General features: G+C 33.5%; 1 protein-coding gene across 9 annotated transcripts in view; it reads right to left on the bottom strand.

Annotated features, from left to right (window-relative positions):
- Positions 1-16,532, bottom strand: part of Pan3 (poly(A) specific ribonuclease subunit PAN3) — a 140,079-nt gene that overhangs the window by 26,949 nt on the left and 96,598 nt on the right. For all 9 annotated transcript variants that reach the window (XR_006853886.2, XM_058582509.1, XM_058582508.1 and 6 more), the window contains 3 exons: positions 11,251-11,498; positions 8,734-8,838; positions 5,125-5,182 (listed from right to left, as the gene is read on the bottom strand). Coding sequence is in view for 8 of the 9 variants with exons in the window: in XM_058582509.1 (XP_058438492.1) it covers positions 5,125-5,182; positions 8,734-8,838; positions 11,251-11,498 (411 nt within the window). In the remaining variant the exon portion in view is untranslated. The remainder of the gene's footprint in view (positions 1-5,124; positions 5,183-8,733; positions 8,839-11,250; positions 11,499-16,532) is intronic.

Below are 16,532 nucleotides of genomic sequence, written 5' to 3'. Positions count from 1 at the left end.
CCCCAAGACAAGTAGTTTTGTAATGCTGTAAAGACAATTTTGGTTTCTAATCGGACAGCTTCTATTTTATTTAACAGTCTTGAAATACAGTCCAAGTATTTCAAGTGGAAAAATTATAACTGAACTGAGTATAAGCATAGAAAACAACCTTTATTAAAAAATCTTTACAAAAACAACAATAAACATGCTTAATGCTAGTTTCAAAATATGGCATTGCTTCTTTATAAAATCCTACAAACAAACAAAAAATAATAATCTATGACCTATCATTAGTAAGAAATACAAGTGAAACTCCATTAAGAAAACTCACTAATTCCAGAAGACAGGCTCAAAATGCTCTGTCTTTGCAAAATACTTTATGCTCACTATCTCTTAGTTCTCACAACAACCCTTTGAAGTGGGGTTCCATATTTCATAAATAAGGAAAATAAGAATTACATAGCTCAAAGAGGCAGCTGGGATACAAACCAAAGACTCTGATTCTTTGGTCTTTCTTACACTCCTAATACCTAGATGGCATTTTTGGCCATAGTGTAAAATAGAATAAATCAATGTCACTTTCAAACCTATGTCAAGTTCTATTAAAAGATCATATAAGTTAAGGATACACACACACAGGAACATAGTTTTAACTTTTGTCCATTTACTACTTTTCATCTGAATGGGCCATGTAATTTCCACAAAGAAATCAAATGATGGGATAAATTTTCTTTCCCAGCTATTTCATAAGGAGCATTTACTACAAGAAGTAATTAAAATTAAATCTACAAATGTACTAAGTACCTACTATATACTAGCAAACTTGTATTAATGAAATATGGGTCCTTACCATCAAGATGCTTAAAGAAAATAAAAGGATACACATAGATTTATACAAAACATAAAAAAGGCCATTCACCATGGCTTGATTCTTAAACTTTAGCACCCATCAGAATCATCTGGTTTCCATTCTGCATTGTTGTTATTTTAAATTTGTTTTTAGTTGTAGATGGACACAATACGTATATTTATTTATTTTTATGTGGTGCTGAAGATCAAACCAAACACCTCGTATGTGTGAGTCAAGTGCTCTACCACTGAGAGCTCCAACCACAGAACCCATCCTGCATTTTTAACTGAGCCAGGTCTAAAATGGAACCTAGAGTATGTAAAGTCTAGCAAGTTCCTAAAAGATAAAGGAAATGAGTTGCTGGTCAAGGGACTACACTATGGAACAACAAAGAAGGGAGCCATTCCCAAAGATACACGGAAAGATCTCATAAAATAATTGTCATTTTTACTACAAAACTGAAGGAAAAGACTGTTTTCAATTGGCTAAAACAAGTGGAAGGGATAAGCAATAAGGAGTAAACAGAAGAACAAACAAGGTCTACATGTGTTCACTGTTCTCAGGAATGGTGACCTTTCATATGGTAGGAGCATAAGGTATACCACAGAGGAGGCACAATAGAGATAAAGCTGGAATAGGTATGCTGGGATTAGATTATAAAGAAACTTAAATGCCATTCTGGAAACTTGAAATTTATTATGCCAAACAGTGGTATTCATATCACAAGTGTGACAGAGAATGAGTGAGAAACATAATCAACTAAAATCAACTGCACACCCTTAACCCTCTTATTCTGTTATCACTTTCTAGCAAGTCATGCAGAATTTTACAGGTTATACCCAAGGGGGTAAAAAAAATAATAATAATAAAAAGCTGTGCTTCAGTGGAAAACTAAGCATTATTCTAAAGGATACCTCTCAGGTATCTGATTCTATGGAATATTTTTAAAGACTCTTTTATAGGTAACTGATAGAACTACAAAATAATTCTTGTCCAGTGGAGATTCCACTGACTTTCCTTTGGTGTTTAATAGGGATTACACTGAAGCTGTAGGTCACTTTGGGTAAAATAAACAATATTGATTCTTCCAATTCATGAATACAGGGTAATCTTTTTTCTGTCCTATTTCTTATCTTTCATCAATGTTTTATAATTTTCATTATAGAGATATTTCATTTCTTTGGTTAAATTCCCCCCTCCCCTTTAAATTTTTTTTTTCAGCTATTGTAAAAGACGTTACTTTCTTATTTTCTAGTTCAGACAGTTTGCTAATGGTGTATTAAAAATTGTACTGATTTTCTTATGTTGATTTTGGATCATGGAACCTTGCTGAATTTGTTTACTTGTTCTAACAGTTTTTGGGTGGAGTCTTTGAGGTTTTTATATGTAAGATCATGCCATCTGCAAATAGTGAAAGCTTGGCTTCTTCCTCTTTTTTTATAATATTTACGTTTTAGATGTAGTTGGACACAATACCTTTATTTTTTTATTTATTTATTTATTTTTATGTAGTGCTGAGGATAGAATCCAGGGCTGCACATGTGCGAGGTGAATGATCCACAACCCCAGCTCAGGCTTCCTCGTTTCTAATTTGAATGTTCTTTATTTCTTTCTCTTGCCTTATTGCTCTAGCTTAGGATTCCCTGTACAATGCTAAACAAAAGAGGTAAAAGTGGGCATCCTTGTTTTATTCCAGACCTTATAGAAACAGCTTTTCGGCTTTTTTCCATTAAATACTATGTTAGCTGTTTGCTTATTTTATACGGACTTTATTATGCTGAGGTATATTCCTCAGTTTATTCAGCTTTTATAATGAAGGGATACTGGATTTTAAAGACAGGATTATTTATTGTTGTTCTAGTCTTCTTTGTTTTCAGTCCAATATAACACATATGCATAATAAGTCATGAACAAAGACCACCAGATCACTATCAGGCCCTACAATTATTATTGTAAGAAAAGCATCATAGAGGTAAAATCTAAGAAGAAAATTATGAGGATTACAAATGACAGAGCTTTAGTTTGGAGCACAATTTCTTAAATACTTTAAAACTAATGAATAAAAACATAAAACTTTAGTTTCTTTTCCTCAAAGGACATAGATAATGACAGACTAGATAAAGATATTGAAAATATAAAATTTACTATTCAGGGTTCTACAACCTTAGAACTATTTACATCTTAAGCTGGATAATTTTTTATTGTGGGAAACGATATTATACTTTGTAGGATGTTTAGCAGTACTCCAGTACTCTATCCACTAGATGCCAGTAGCACCTTGCTTTTAGTGGTTACAACAGAAATCCTGAGGGGGTGAAATCATTCCTGGTTGAGAGACCCACTGATTGATGTATGAGAAATAGATTATGACTTCAAAGTTGAAAAGTATCAACTGACAGAAGTATGAAGTATAAACTAGAAAATGTAAACAAAAAGGACAGCATGATCCAAATATTAATAAAGGTTAGTCAAATAGTTAATATGAGAAAATGAAAAAAAATCAGAGTTAAGGAAGTGACAAAACAAATCATTTATTAAACTGCATTTGAACACGGTGCATGGGACTAGATTAACCACAACGTTTAGTTTATGATACTCAAATCTTGTCTACACATGGGATGCTTTTATTTAAGTATTCTTTTATATAAGTAAATACAGGTAGGGGTGTGTGTGTGTATGTGTGCGTGTATTTTAGTTGCAGATAGACACAATACCTTTTATTTATTTTACGTGGTGCTCAAGATAGAACCCAGTGCCTAACTCATGTTAGGCAAGCGCTCTACCATTCAGCCACAACCCCAGCCCTTAAGTATTCTTAATAATGTAGTAAGCATCTCAAATTTGCCAACCAAAAAAAACCTCAGGCTTTCTTCATGTTAACATACATTTAACCATATGGTCCTCTCTACCAATCTCTGCATTTCCTTCTCTCTTTTTAAAAAATTTTTTTAAAATATTTTTTTATTTGTAGATGGACACAGTACCTTTATTTTGTTTATTTATTTTTATGTGGTGCTGAGGATCAAACCCAGTGCCTCACACCTGCAAGGCAAGTGCTCTACCACTGAGCCACAACCCCAGTCCTCCTTCTCTTTTTTATATAATTTCATAACATCTCTATAAATTCCTCAAAAACATATTGTACATATGCACATACAAAAATACATTACTTTTAGTTATTTAACTTTATAAGCGGGTATGTTGTATGTAGTCTCTTGCATCTCACTTTTTAACTTATTATAATATTACTGAAATTCTTTTGCATTGTTCCTTGTCAGTATACTTTCCTCATTTTAACTGCTATATAATATTCCCATGAAAATATCACTGAATTCTGTTACTCCAAATAATGTCTAATTACAGTTATATGGTCTATATGTGACACGTGTATTTTTTCTTTTGCAATTTTTTTGGCTTAATTTTTTTCTTTCTACTTGTTATTTTGTGAGGGTTTTGTTGGTTTTTGTTTTCTTCTTCTTTCTAATCATATGCCTCCACAATTTCTTTTTCTTTGTCCATTTTTGCCCCTGGCTAAGGCCTCAAATACAATCTCAAAACTTTCAGAGATCATTAAGTTTTCTGCTCATCCAAAGTGGAAAGATCAGTCTTAAGACCCAGTCGTCAGACTCCTTTTAATTAGCAATCAAGTTAACACACACTAGTCTATGCTGAATTGGCAGCAAATATATTCCCACTACATTATCTATGAAGTTTTGTTACATTATGTCATATTTAATTTTTACAGAATAAGTAAGCCAGGGAAAGATATTTTAGCACACTGAGAAACATTAACAGTACAGTCTGAAAAAAACTAAGTTTAAATCCTGACTTAGTCAGCCATTTATTCTTTGGTCCTCTAGGTCAATTAATTACTTAATCTGTTGATTTCAATTTTCCTCATACATAAAATGGAGATGAAAATAACATGCCACAGAATTTTTCAGAGGAATAAAGTAAAACATGTAATCATTAATTGGCACACTGTAGTGTGAAATAATAATAATAATAATAATATAATAATAAGAAAAAGAAATAAAAAGAAATAATAATAATTACCTTCTCCTTATGTTTAAGAAGCTATACTTTAATTTCCCAAGACAATGATGTACTAGTACATTCTAAAATAAACTATTTATTTAAATAAACTAGAATACTGTGATATGTAGAACTAATTGAAATAACCTAGATGATCAGTAGCATCTTGGAATGCTTCTTATTAATCCATAAAAACATGTAGTATTATGTAAGAATTCAAATAGACTTTAAAAGGAAGGATGAAGCAATATGTATTTTACCTGGCATATCTGCTTGATCGATTTGAGCCATTGTTATTAAATGTCTGTTGATCAGCTCCTAAGAAAAGTAAATAAGTATATTGATATTTAAGCACAGCCTATCAAGTCTAGACTTCCTATTATAACTAAATAACCTAAGTAATAATTTTTCTGTTATGTGTACTTCTTAATACTGATAAAACAGTATTTCTCAATGTTAAAATATCTAAATTCCAGTCCTAGATAGACCTATCTGGAGTTAAATCTGGTTTTAAACAGCTAAGTTATACCCCACAAAATGAAGCCAATCTGGTGCTGAAAACTGAAGGTTGACTACTAAGACAGTAAATAATTCATTCTGAAATCACTATACTGGTACAACTTAATTCTGTGAAACAAAAATATTTTTGAGTAACTGAATGTAAAATAAAATTCTACTTATAATATTGATCTAGCTTTTTACTAAAAAATAAAACACTAAATTATTTTATAAAACTTACTTTAAAAAAACATTCTTGTTTAAAATGAAGCTTTTTTTCTGGGGCAAACTGTTTACTTTCGACCTATACCTACAGCCAAGGTGTTGATTAAACATTAGAGACTATTTAAGTTATATATATCAAATACCCATTCAATATATACCCATTCAATATGAAGGTAGCCCACTAAAATAGTTATTCTGTTTTGTTCTAAAATACAATTATTTAAAATTTTCTCAAAACAGGTATTCTTTTTTTTAAATGACAGCAGAATGCATTACAATTCTTATTATACATATAGAACACCATTTTTCTTTCTTTTTTTTTTTAAATTTTTTATTGTTGGCTGTTCAAAACATTACATAGTTCTTGATATATCATATTTCACAATTTGATTCAAGTGGGTTATGAGCTCCCATTTTTACCCCATATACAGATTGCAGAATCACATCAGTTACACATCCATTGATTTACATATTGCCATACTAGTGTCTGTTGTATTCTGCTGCCTTTCCTATCCTCTACTATCCCCCCTCCCCTCCCCTCCCCTCTTCTCTCTCTGCTCCCTCTACTGACATTCGTTTGTCCCCCTTATATTATTTTTCCCCTTCCCCTCACTTCCTCTTGTATGTACTTTTGTATAACTCTGAGGGTCTCCTTCCATTTCCATGCATTTTCCCTTCTCTCTCCCTTTCCCTCCCACCTCTCATCCCTGTTTAATGTTAATCTTCTTCTCATGCTCTTCGACCCTACTCTGTTCTTAGTTACTCTCCTTATATCAAAGAAGACATTTGGCATTTGTTTTTTAGGGATTGGCTAGCTTCACTTAGCATAATCTGATCTAATGCCATCCATTTCCCTGTAAATTCTATGATTTTGTCATTTTTTAATGCAGAGTAATACTCCATTGTGTATAAATGCCACATTTTTTTTATCCATTCATCCATTGAAGGGCATCTAGGTTGGTTCCACAGTCTAGCTATTGTGAATTGTGCTGCTATGAACATCGATGTAGCAGTGTCCCTGTAGCATGCTCTTTTTAGGTCTTTAGGGAATAGACCGAGAAGGGGAATAGCTGGGTCAAATGGTGGCTCCATTCCCAGCTTTCCAAGAAATCTCCATACTGCTTTCCAAATTGGCTGCACCAATTTGCAGTCCCACCAGCAATGTACAAGTGTACCCTTTTCCCCACATCCTCGCCAGCACTTGTTGTTGTTTGACTTCATAATGGCTGCCAATCTAACTGGAGTGAGATGGTATCTTAGGGTGGTTTTGATTTGCATTTCTCTGACTGCTAGAGATGGTGAGCATTTTTTCATGTACTTGTTGATTGATTGTATGTCCTCCTCTGAGAAGTGTCTGTTCAGGTCCTTGGCCCATTTGTTGATTGGGTTGTTTGTTCTCTTATTGTCTAATTTTTTGAGTTCTTTGTATACTCTGGATATTAGGGCTCTATCTGAAGTGTGAGGAGTAAAGATTTGTTCCCAGGATGTAGGCTCCCTATTTACCTCTCTTATTGTATCTTTTGCTGAGAAAAAACTTTTTAGTTTGAGTAAGTCCCATTTGTTGATTCTAGTTATTAACTTTTGTGCTATGGGTGTCCTATTGAGGAATTTGGAGCCCGACCCCACAGTATGTAGATCGTAGCCAACTTTTTCTTCTATCAGACGTCGTGTCTCTGATTTGATATCAAGCTCCTTGATCCATTTTGAATTAACTTTTGTGCATGGCGAGAGAAAGGGATTCAGTTTCATTTTGTTGCATATGGATTTCCAGTTTTCCCAGCACCATTTGTTGAAGATGCTATCCTTCCTCCATTGCATGCTTTTAGCCCCTTTATCAAATATAAGGTAGTTGTAGTTTTGTAGAACACCATTTTTCATATCTCTGGTTGTATACAAAGTATACTCACACCAATTCATGTCTTCATACATGTATTTTGGATAATAATGATCATCACAATCTACCATCATTTATAACCCCATGCCCCCTCCCTCCCCTCCAACCCCTCTGCCCTATCTAGAGTTCGTCTATTCCTCCCATGCTCCCACTCCCTATCCCACTATGAACAGCCTCCATATATATATAAATAAATAAAAATTCGGCATTTGTTTTTTTGGGATTGGCTAACTTCACTTAGCATTATATTCTCTAACTCCATCTAACATTATGTGCAAATGTCATGATTTTATTCTCTTTTATTGCTGAGTAACATTCCATTGTGTATATATGCCAAATTTTTTTATCCACTCATCTACTGAAGGGTATCTAGGTTGGTTCCATAGTTTAGCTATTGTGAACTGTGCTGCTATAAACATTGTGGCTGTTTCCCTGTAGTATGCTGTTTTTAAATCCTTTGGGTATAGACCGAGGAGAGGAAGAGCTGGGTCAAATGGTGCTTCTATTCCCAATTTTCCAAGGAATCTCCATACTGCTTTCCATATTGGCTGCACCAATTTGCAGTTCCACCAGCAGTGTATGAATGCACCCTTTCCCCCACATCCTTGCCAACACTTATTGTTGTTTGTCCTCATAATAGCTGCCATTCTGACTGGAGTGAGATGAAATCTTACGAGTGAGTTTGATTTGCATTTCTCTAATTGCTAGTGACGATGAACATTTTTTCATAATTGTTGACTGATTTTATATCATCTTCTGAGAAGTGTCTGTTCAGGTCCATGGCCCATTTCTTCATTGGGTTATTTGTTTTTTTTAGAACTTAGTTTTTTGAGTCCTTTATATACCCTAGAGATTAGTGCTCTATTTGATGTGTGAGGGGTAAAGATTTGCTCCCAAGATGTAGGCTCTCCACATGCACAAAACTCAACTCAAAAATGGATCAAGGACTTAGGAATAAAATCAGAGACCCTGCGTCTGTCTAATAGAAGAAAAAGTAGGCCCTAATCTCCATCATGAGGGATTAAGCCCCAACTTCCTTAATAAGACTCCTTTGGCACAAGAATTAAAATCAAGAATCAATAAATGGGATGGACTCAAACTAAACCAGGTGTTCTTAAATAAAATTTATAAATTCTAAATCCTATTTGTGTTAGAACAGCATATGTGATTAAATAGTCTGATCTGTTCATTTTCCTTTTCTTCACAAAAGCATATTAAGCACTCATTAGTTCTACAAATTCTGAAAGCATACCTGTCGGAGTTCATCAGCCATGAAGAAGGAAGGTGCATTTGCTTTTGGTTGCATATACGCAACATGAGGTGCAGTTGGAGGATAAATATGGTAGTTTGGAAATACCTAAAAAAGGTATGTGAGGGAAATAATAATCATCAATTTTTCTCAAATGTTAAGTTATATTATTGACTTAATAAAAGTTAATCTTTACATGAATACTAAATTTTGATACATTTTAAAACTTTAAATACAGTGAATTAAACACCTCAGAGAATAGCAATTAACAGAATTCTTTCTGAATAAACTATATTTAATTTTTTATTTTTTAGGTGTAGATGGACACAACACAATGCCTTTATTTTTATGTGATTTTGAGGATCGAATCCGGGTCCCACCTGTGCTAGGCGAGCACTCTACCAATGAGCCACAATCCCAGCCCCTGAATAAACTATATTTCAAAAATCAATTTTAAAAAGTAAACGAGAAAACATTTCTTCAGAAATAATAACATTTAAGCTCCAATGAAAAGGTCAAAATAGCTCTTTGTCTCTTTTTCCTTATAGCTTTTCTTTTGTCTCTTTTTCCTTATAGCTTTTCTTTTGTCTCCCTTCTTCCCCCAACTCAAACTCAGTACTGAGGATTGAATCCAGGGGTGCTCTATCCCTGAACTATTATTATTTTGAGACAAGGTCTCACTAAGTTGTTAGGTTGGCAACTTGAGATCCTCTGGAGCAGCTGGAATTACAGTTGTGTGCCACCACGCCCAGGGCCACCTCATCCTTTTAACTAGAAGATTCGTTTCTTTAAAAAAATTAAATTCAGTTGTTTTCTGGCATCCTCAGATAATTATTCTGCTCTGAATTACAATTAGAAAGTGGTTTTGCAATATCTGTAAGGTTTTCTTTAACCTGCAACTGCAGAGAAAATAATACCTTTTCTCTTGCTTTGGTTTCCTTTTTATCAGATAGCACAGTTTGGCTTAACTACCTCAGGCTTTTTATAAGCATATTTTAAAGAATGGCTTGAAGGGAAAAAACATCATAAAATCTGTCATAGTTAATCTCTTTTAAAAATAGCAGACAGTTTTGTGAAAAAAGAACCTCTGTACAAATTTCTTCTTTCTACAAATATAATAAAATATAATAAAAATGTAAATAACTACAAAATAAAATACACCCAAAACAGGGTAAACCACTGTGGAATCTTTACTTATTCAAACTTCTATTTGGCAAGCTGTTCTGTGATAACTTTTAAAGGATTTCTAATGAAAAACAAACAAACAAAAAACCCCAAAACCCTCACACAACTATTAGTTATTTTTAAGAATTTTATATGATTTACAACTACTTCTATACATGTTTTCACATTTAATCCCCATAAGGTGGCTTGATATATTACTATTCTCATTTTATATTTGGGGAAACTGACTCAGAACTATAAAAATTCAGGAGTGTCAAAAACATGGTAAAACTAGGTTCTTAAAAAAAAAGAACTCTGTTCTCTTTTCACTCAAATTATCTTTTAGTAAACTTAAAGAAATAAATTGCTAATCTGGGGGAATCAAAATCTGCTTACTGAAATACAAATATGCTTTTCATAAACCCATCATCTGACTGTTAAATGTCTATGATTTAAATCAGCTTCCATTATTTTAATGGAATCTGGTTCTATTACTCTTGAGCTCTTCACCTACTGTTTTCCCTTCAGTTAATTTTTCTTTAATGGACAAAATAACGAAGTTACAATTCATGTAACATGACAATGCTTTTTCTCCTCCCAGCCTCACCACTCTCTTCCTGCTCCTCTCATTCCTGTTCTTTCTCCCTCCATTCTGACAACACTAATTCACTCTGAGAAGAAATGTGTCCTTCTGGGTATGTTGTTCTTCTCTTGGTCTTTTTATGCATGTTTCTTCTAGGTCTATCTCTTCCTATTTGTTTTATGATTCTTTTCTCTATCACCAATCTTTTAGTAGCTCTTTCCTTATCCAGAATCAATGCTCCCTTCGGTCTGAATCTTCTCCCTCCTTAGAAATGACCCATATTGTAAATCTTAGCACCATGTGTCATTCCACTATCCAGAGATCTAGCTATTAAAATTACTGCCTCATCTGAGGCAAGAACTGATCATTAGTTTTGTTTTCAGTAACAACTGATAAGATGCCATCTACTTATGGCAGATACCTTACCTTCTTCCTAGAGGTAAATCTACACAGTACCCATAAACAAGTCAATAAACATCAACTCTAGCTACCACAAATACTAGGTAACCCTGTATGCAAAACATGCCATGAAGTACAATAAAGTGTAAATATAAACTAACATCTGATTAAAGCCAGATTTATTAGGCAGAACTAACATCTGATTAAAATAAGAGTTATTAGGCAGAACCAGATTTATTTGAAAAGATGAGAAGACTGAGTAGAAAATGAAATGCTTTTTTGTATCTTAATAAAGATGGGTGGGGGGTGGGGGATAAAATCCCCTCCAGAACTTTCCTAAGAGTATTACAACTCCCTCCTTACTGCAGACATACCATTCCAGTCAAAGGTGCTGGAGTTGTGTCCGTATAGAAGTAAGTGGTCCCACCAACAGTTTCCTTCTGGATAACCTGACCAGAAGATGGAGTCTGAGAAACAGCATTATTAACAGGTGTAGAGGCACTAGAAGGCACCATATAACTTGCTGGATTTGGAGTGTGACTTCTTCTTCTGGGAGCAGGAGAAGTATGTGGAGTAATCTTGGGGGAATGAAGAGGGGAAGATCCAGCAGACAATGACATTCCTGAGGAAGATGTAAAAAAGTTTCTTAGTGGAACAGTAATTGGTTCAAGAGAAAAAAAAAATCTGAAAAACTATGCAAACATACATTTGGAAGAAATATCATCTTTAGCAAATTTTAAGTAAAAAGATAAATAAAATAATTTTATCTTGTTTTGGTTTAGGGAATGTTCTGATTAAAGTAAATGTAAAGAAGTCTGTTTTCTCAATGTAGTCTTTCCCAAATAAATTGGCAATTTCATTACAGGAATAGCCTCCTCCATAGGAAAGTTTACATCAGAAACTTCAATGGCAAGAATCACTAAAATTTTAATAAATTAACTTAATGGAAGAGTAGAAATACCAGAATGGACTCTTTATACCATGACTATTAGTACAACATGCAGAAGTGCAGATGAAATGTAATTAATTTAAGACAGATAGCTAATTAAAGGCTTAAGAGACGTCATCAGTTCTGAGCAGAGACTAGCAATCTAAATCTACAATTATGCTTTCCAAGAAAATGAGCTTATCTAGGAACTGATTTCTGACTCTTGGGGAAAGTCTAAAAGTCTGAATAATAAGCCGCTTTACAATACAAGAAAAAAGTTCTGAAAATGTCTTGAGTCACAGAATTAGGATTAATAGGGATTTGAGTTTCAATTTCTAATAACTCATATCATTCATGACATCAGTTATTGTTTTGAGAAAACATGCAAGTGAACAAAAATAAGCTGAAAACTGAGATAACCTATCTTTTTGCTGGATAGTCTTGTACTTTCTAAAGAAACTCAACATAATTGTTTTATCTGATTTTCTGAGCAACTAAATTAATAGGTGAGGCAGGTAGGTTATAAATATCACAAATCAGACTGTAGGAAAACTGTTATTTAGCCAAGAACACATATATACAAAGTCAACAGCGAAGCCAGGACTTAAACCCAAGTCTCCAAATTCACATCTAGTACTCCCTGCTGCTATAACTCAATATTGACTACATTCACATTAAAATATGCCAGGAATTCTCAAGCATGTCTTCCTGTATTCTAAGAGAATCTCTAAAACATGTAACTCTTTTAAAAATCACTATTTATGAAGAAATCAGGTTACATAAATGTGTAAGCCTATTTTTTATTTTTTTAACTGTTCCAGAGCTGGGTTTTTTAAGTTTTTGTTCTGACAGTCAACCAATGATGAGAGAATTTGTATACTAACTGTACATTAAGTAACAGCAACAAGCATGGCTACAACTCTTGAATACTTTCCCTGTGTAAGGCACAAATCCAAATGTTTCACATGCATTAGTAAATTAATCCTCACTACTACCCTGTGAAGTAGGTATATCATATTCTTTTCTTAAAGGAGGAAACTAACTTAAAGATCAAAAGAATTATTTTAAGGACAAATATGGCTCAGTAAACTAGAAAGCTGAGATTTTAAACTCAGGTCTAATCCTAAAGTTGGTGCTTTTAGTCAATATGCTACAAGGTTGCCCAATTCCCTCTAACAATGAATATAAAAGGGATCCATAACACATTTTATTAGTGTGATTATTTAAGCTATTCTGGGAGGGGAAGGTACAGGAAAGAGTGATGGGAAACATTATGATCCCATGTTAATTATCTAATTCAGGTAAAAGGTAGAATCTCTCGTTTGAAAACAAGTATTCTAAGGTTGGTTATATTAGGGTGGACATTTTCTTTGTGACAAGGTCTCTTTCCCAGGCTAGTCTTGAAGTGGTGGGCTCAAGAGACCATTCTACTTTATCCTCCACAGAAGCAGGGACTATAGGTATGCAACACCACACTCAGTGTTTCTTAAGTCAAATAAGAAAATGCATGAATGATGAAAATTATACTATACAGTATCAAGATTTCTCTTAAGAATTTTTAATTTTGTGAAGTTATTTTAATACAAAATTATAACACTGAAATTTGAGTTCACATATCTGAACTGAGGCTAAATCAAGTTCATTCAGAAAATATAGTCAATAGTAAGCATCACTATTCATAGGATAAGAGGATATTTAATTTCTATAGGAAGACAGAAATGAAATTAACCACTAAATTACTGAAACACCAAATCTCACCACAAAAGACACAACTTTGTATCACCTGTATATTAACAAATGTGTTAAAGAACTGAAAGAAAATATCCACGTATCTGTTTGGAGAAAGGTATTCTGTATTCAATACTATGACAACAATACCATAATGTACCCATTATTATGTACTTAATACAAGACTGAGTTATAAATACCATGAAGAAACAGAACCACCATTCAGAAACAAATAGTTAAAAATAAGGGTGCTGAATTAAAATGAACAGATTCTGCTAAGTCAAGGGAATCTGATTCAAATTTCAAAATTCTTAATTAAAATTACATCTTCTATTGCATTTTACTCAATGCTTGGCCACAGGAATATTTTCCTGAAAGGGTTTCAGGAATCCATTTGATACAATAAAACTGAAGGTTTTCTATTAATAATGGTGTATATCAAGTATAATAGTTCATTCTTCATCAGAAATTTTGGTGACATCACATATAATAATTGCCATTCAACTTCTTAAGTGAAAATGCAAATTGAGATATTTAAGTCACAAATATTATACTAATTGCTTTAGGATATTTGAAGACTGCTTCTTAAATACCAAAATCAAATAAAAGGGAGGAAAAATGCAGGGATATCCACTAGAGAAATTAACTAGAATAATTAACAAAATAAGGAAATGAGATTTTAAAAATTTCAAACCAGGTACGGTGGCACATGCCTGCAATCCCAGCATTCATTTGGTAGGCTGAGACATAAGGATCCTAAATTCAGGGACAGGCCCATCAACTTAGTGAGACCCTGCCTCAAAATAAGAAATAAAAAGGGCTGGGAAATGTAGCTCAGGGAAGTGTCCCTAGGTTTATAATTCCGGTATCAAGGCAATTTACGAAGCAAAAGTGTCACTATTTTTAGATATAATTCTATTTCTGGAAATCCCAAGAGAAACCACAGAAGACTCTTGTAAATATTGACAAAACTCATAAAAGCAAATGATTACAAAATTAACATATATTAACCAACACTCTTCCTAAATACAAATATTTCAATTTCTGAAAAATGACAGACTGAACTAACATAAACGCCCTCTCTCCAGCCCTACAAATGTTATCAATATATATAGCACTTCGACACAAAATACAACACACCAACTTTTAAAATACCGCTGAGATAAAAATGACAACAAAACTCCCAAGAGCACAAAAAATTAAACAAAATATGGAGCCAAGAGGTTTGGAGAATAACAACCTAGGTCAGACACAGTCTCTAAAGACCAGGATTTAATGCTCACATGAGCATAAGAAATGGATTCTTGACTCAAAACATAGAAAGTGAAACTAAAAGCCCTTGGAGAGCAAGGACTCTGGCAAATATGCACCATCAACAGTCAATGTAGGACCAGAAAATTTCTACCTATCAGCTGAACCAAACTGGACAAAAATTTCTCATAGGAGAGAGAAAAAGGAAGAAGGTTGGCAGACTGGGGTGTTTAGGAAATGGAAGTGCTAATTACCCTGATCTGATCATTATACATTGTATACAGGTATTAAATTATTCTTTATGTCATATATATGAAAAACAATTATGTCAATTAAAAATTAAATAAGTGAAAAGGCAACCCCATGTCCATTCTATACACAGATATGGAAGAGAAAACTCCCACACCTTTCCATGTTACAGTAATCCCAATAGGGAAAGTAATATAAAATGTGTTGGATGAAGCAAACACCAACTCCTTCGATGAACACTTTCAGAAATCCAGAACATTTAGGAACCCTCCCCACAAAATAATCCCACTTATAAGAACTCAAAAATAAAAATCAGCATACACAACATACTTAAGAATTAGTACCTTATGCAGAAAGAACTTCAGATAACAGAATAATTTAAAAAACATTATAAAATGTAATTACTACTAAAATAATTAAGGACATGAAAGAAGCGCCAAACCTCACAAAAGAATAAGAGAGTTGTTTTTAAACTAGGGCTTTAAGGGGCTGGGCTTATGGCTCAGAGGTATAGTGCTCGCCTACCATGCATGAGGCTCTGGGTTTGATCCTCAGCACCATATAAATACAAAATAAAGATATTGTGTCCACCTATAAATAAAAAATAAATATTTTTTTAAAACTAGGCTTTTAAGAATGAAGAATTATACGCAAAAATGTTAAAGGGAAAAACCATTCAACAGATGAATTACACAGCAAACTAGACGTGATCAAAAAGAAACTGTATATCAGAAGGAGTTAAGAAAACTACCTAGAAATAATACTTAAAAAATATGAAAGAGTGGTTAAAAGACACAAAAGACAGAGTGAGAAGGTAAATACCCAGGGGGAAAAAACAAAAAATACTGAAGATGCAATATTCAAAGAGAACAGATTATGATTCTGAGTTTACCAAAGAAATACTCACCAAAAATCCCGAGCAAGAATTCTGAGCTGAATAGGTAAAAATAAACTCCTAACTAACTGATGTGAAACTGGGACAAGGCAAAAGACAGAGAAAAACTCTTAAAAGCTCCCAAGAAAGAGAAAAATCTTAAAAAAAAAAAAAAAAGGAGGAGGAGGAAGAGGAAGGAAGGAAAAAAGAAAAATAATTATATTAACAAAATTCCATCAGCAACACCAAATAAGAAGGTAACTTCATCCTGAGATTTATACACACTCTATAAGGGATGGGCAGTGAATAAAGACTCTTGGGGAGTTCATCATTCATATTTCCATGGTGAAAAACAATTCAATAATCAACATTGATAAAAAAAAATTCCCTCCTAAAAAGGCATGCAATGTAAGAATGTGGGCAAATCTGAATAAGCACTGACAGTAAACAAGAACTGTTAGTCTGAAATAGGTTACAGTTCAAGTGTAGCTAAAATTCTAGATGGTTCACTCCCAGCACTGACCCCCACATCAAAATTGTATATCAATATTTTTATTGTCCATCTCTTCAATCGTATACTCAGTAAAGTATGCAAAGTAAAAATTAGGGGTGACCACTACATAAAA

Source organism: Marmota monax, unplaced genomic scaffold (assembly GCF_021218885.2).
Source record: "Marmota monax isolate L192 unplaced genomic scaffold, Marmota_monax_Labrador192_F-V1.1 WCK01_AAM20220418_F8-fsc00011, whole genome shotgun sequence".
Classification (NCBI taxonomy): Eukaryota; Metazoa; Chordata; class Mammalia; order Rodentia; family Sciuridae; genus Marmota; species Marmota monax.
Note: the sequence above shows the minus strand (reverse complement) of the source record. Positions and strands in the feature narration are given on the sequence as shown.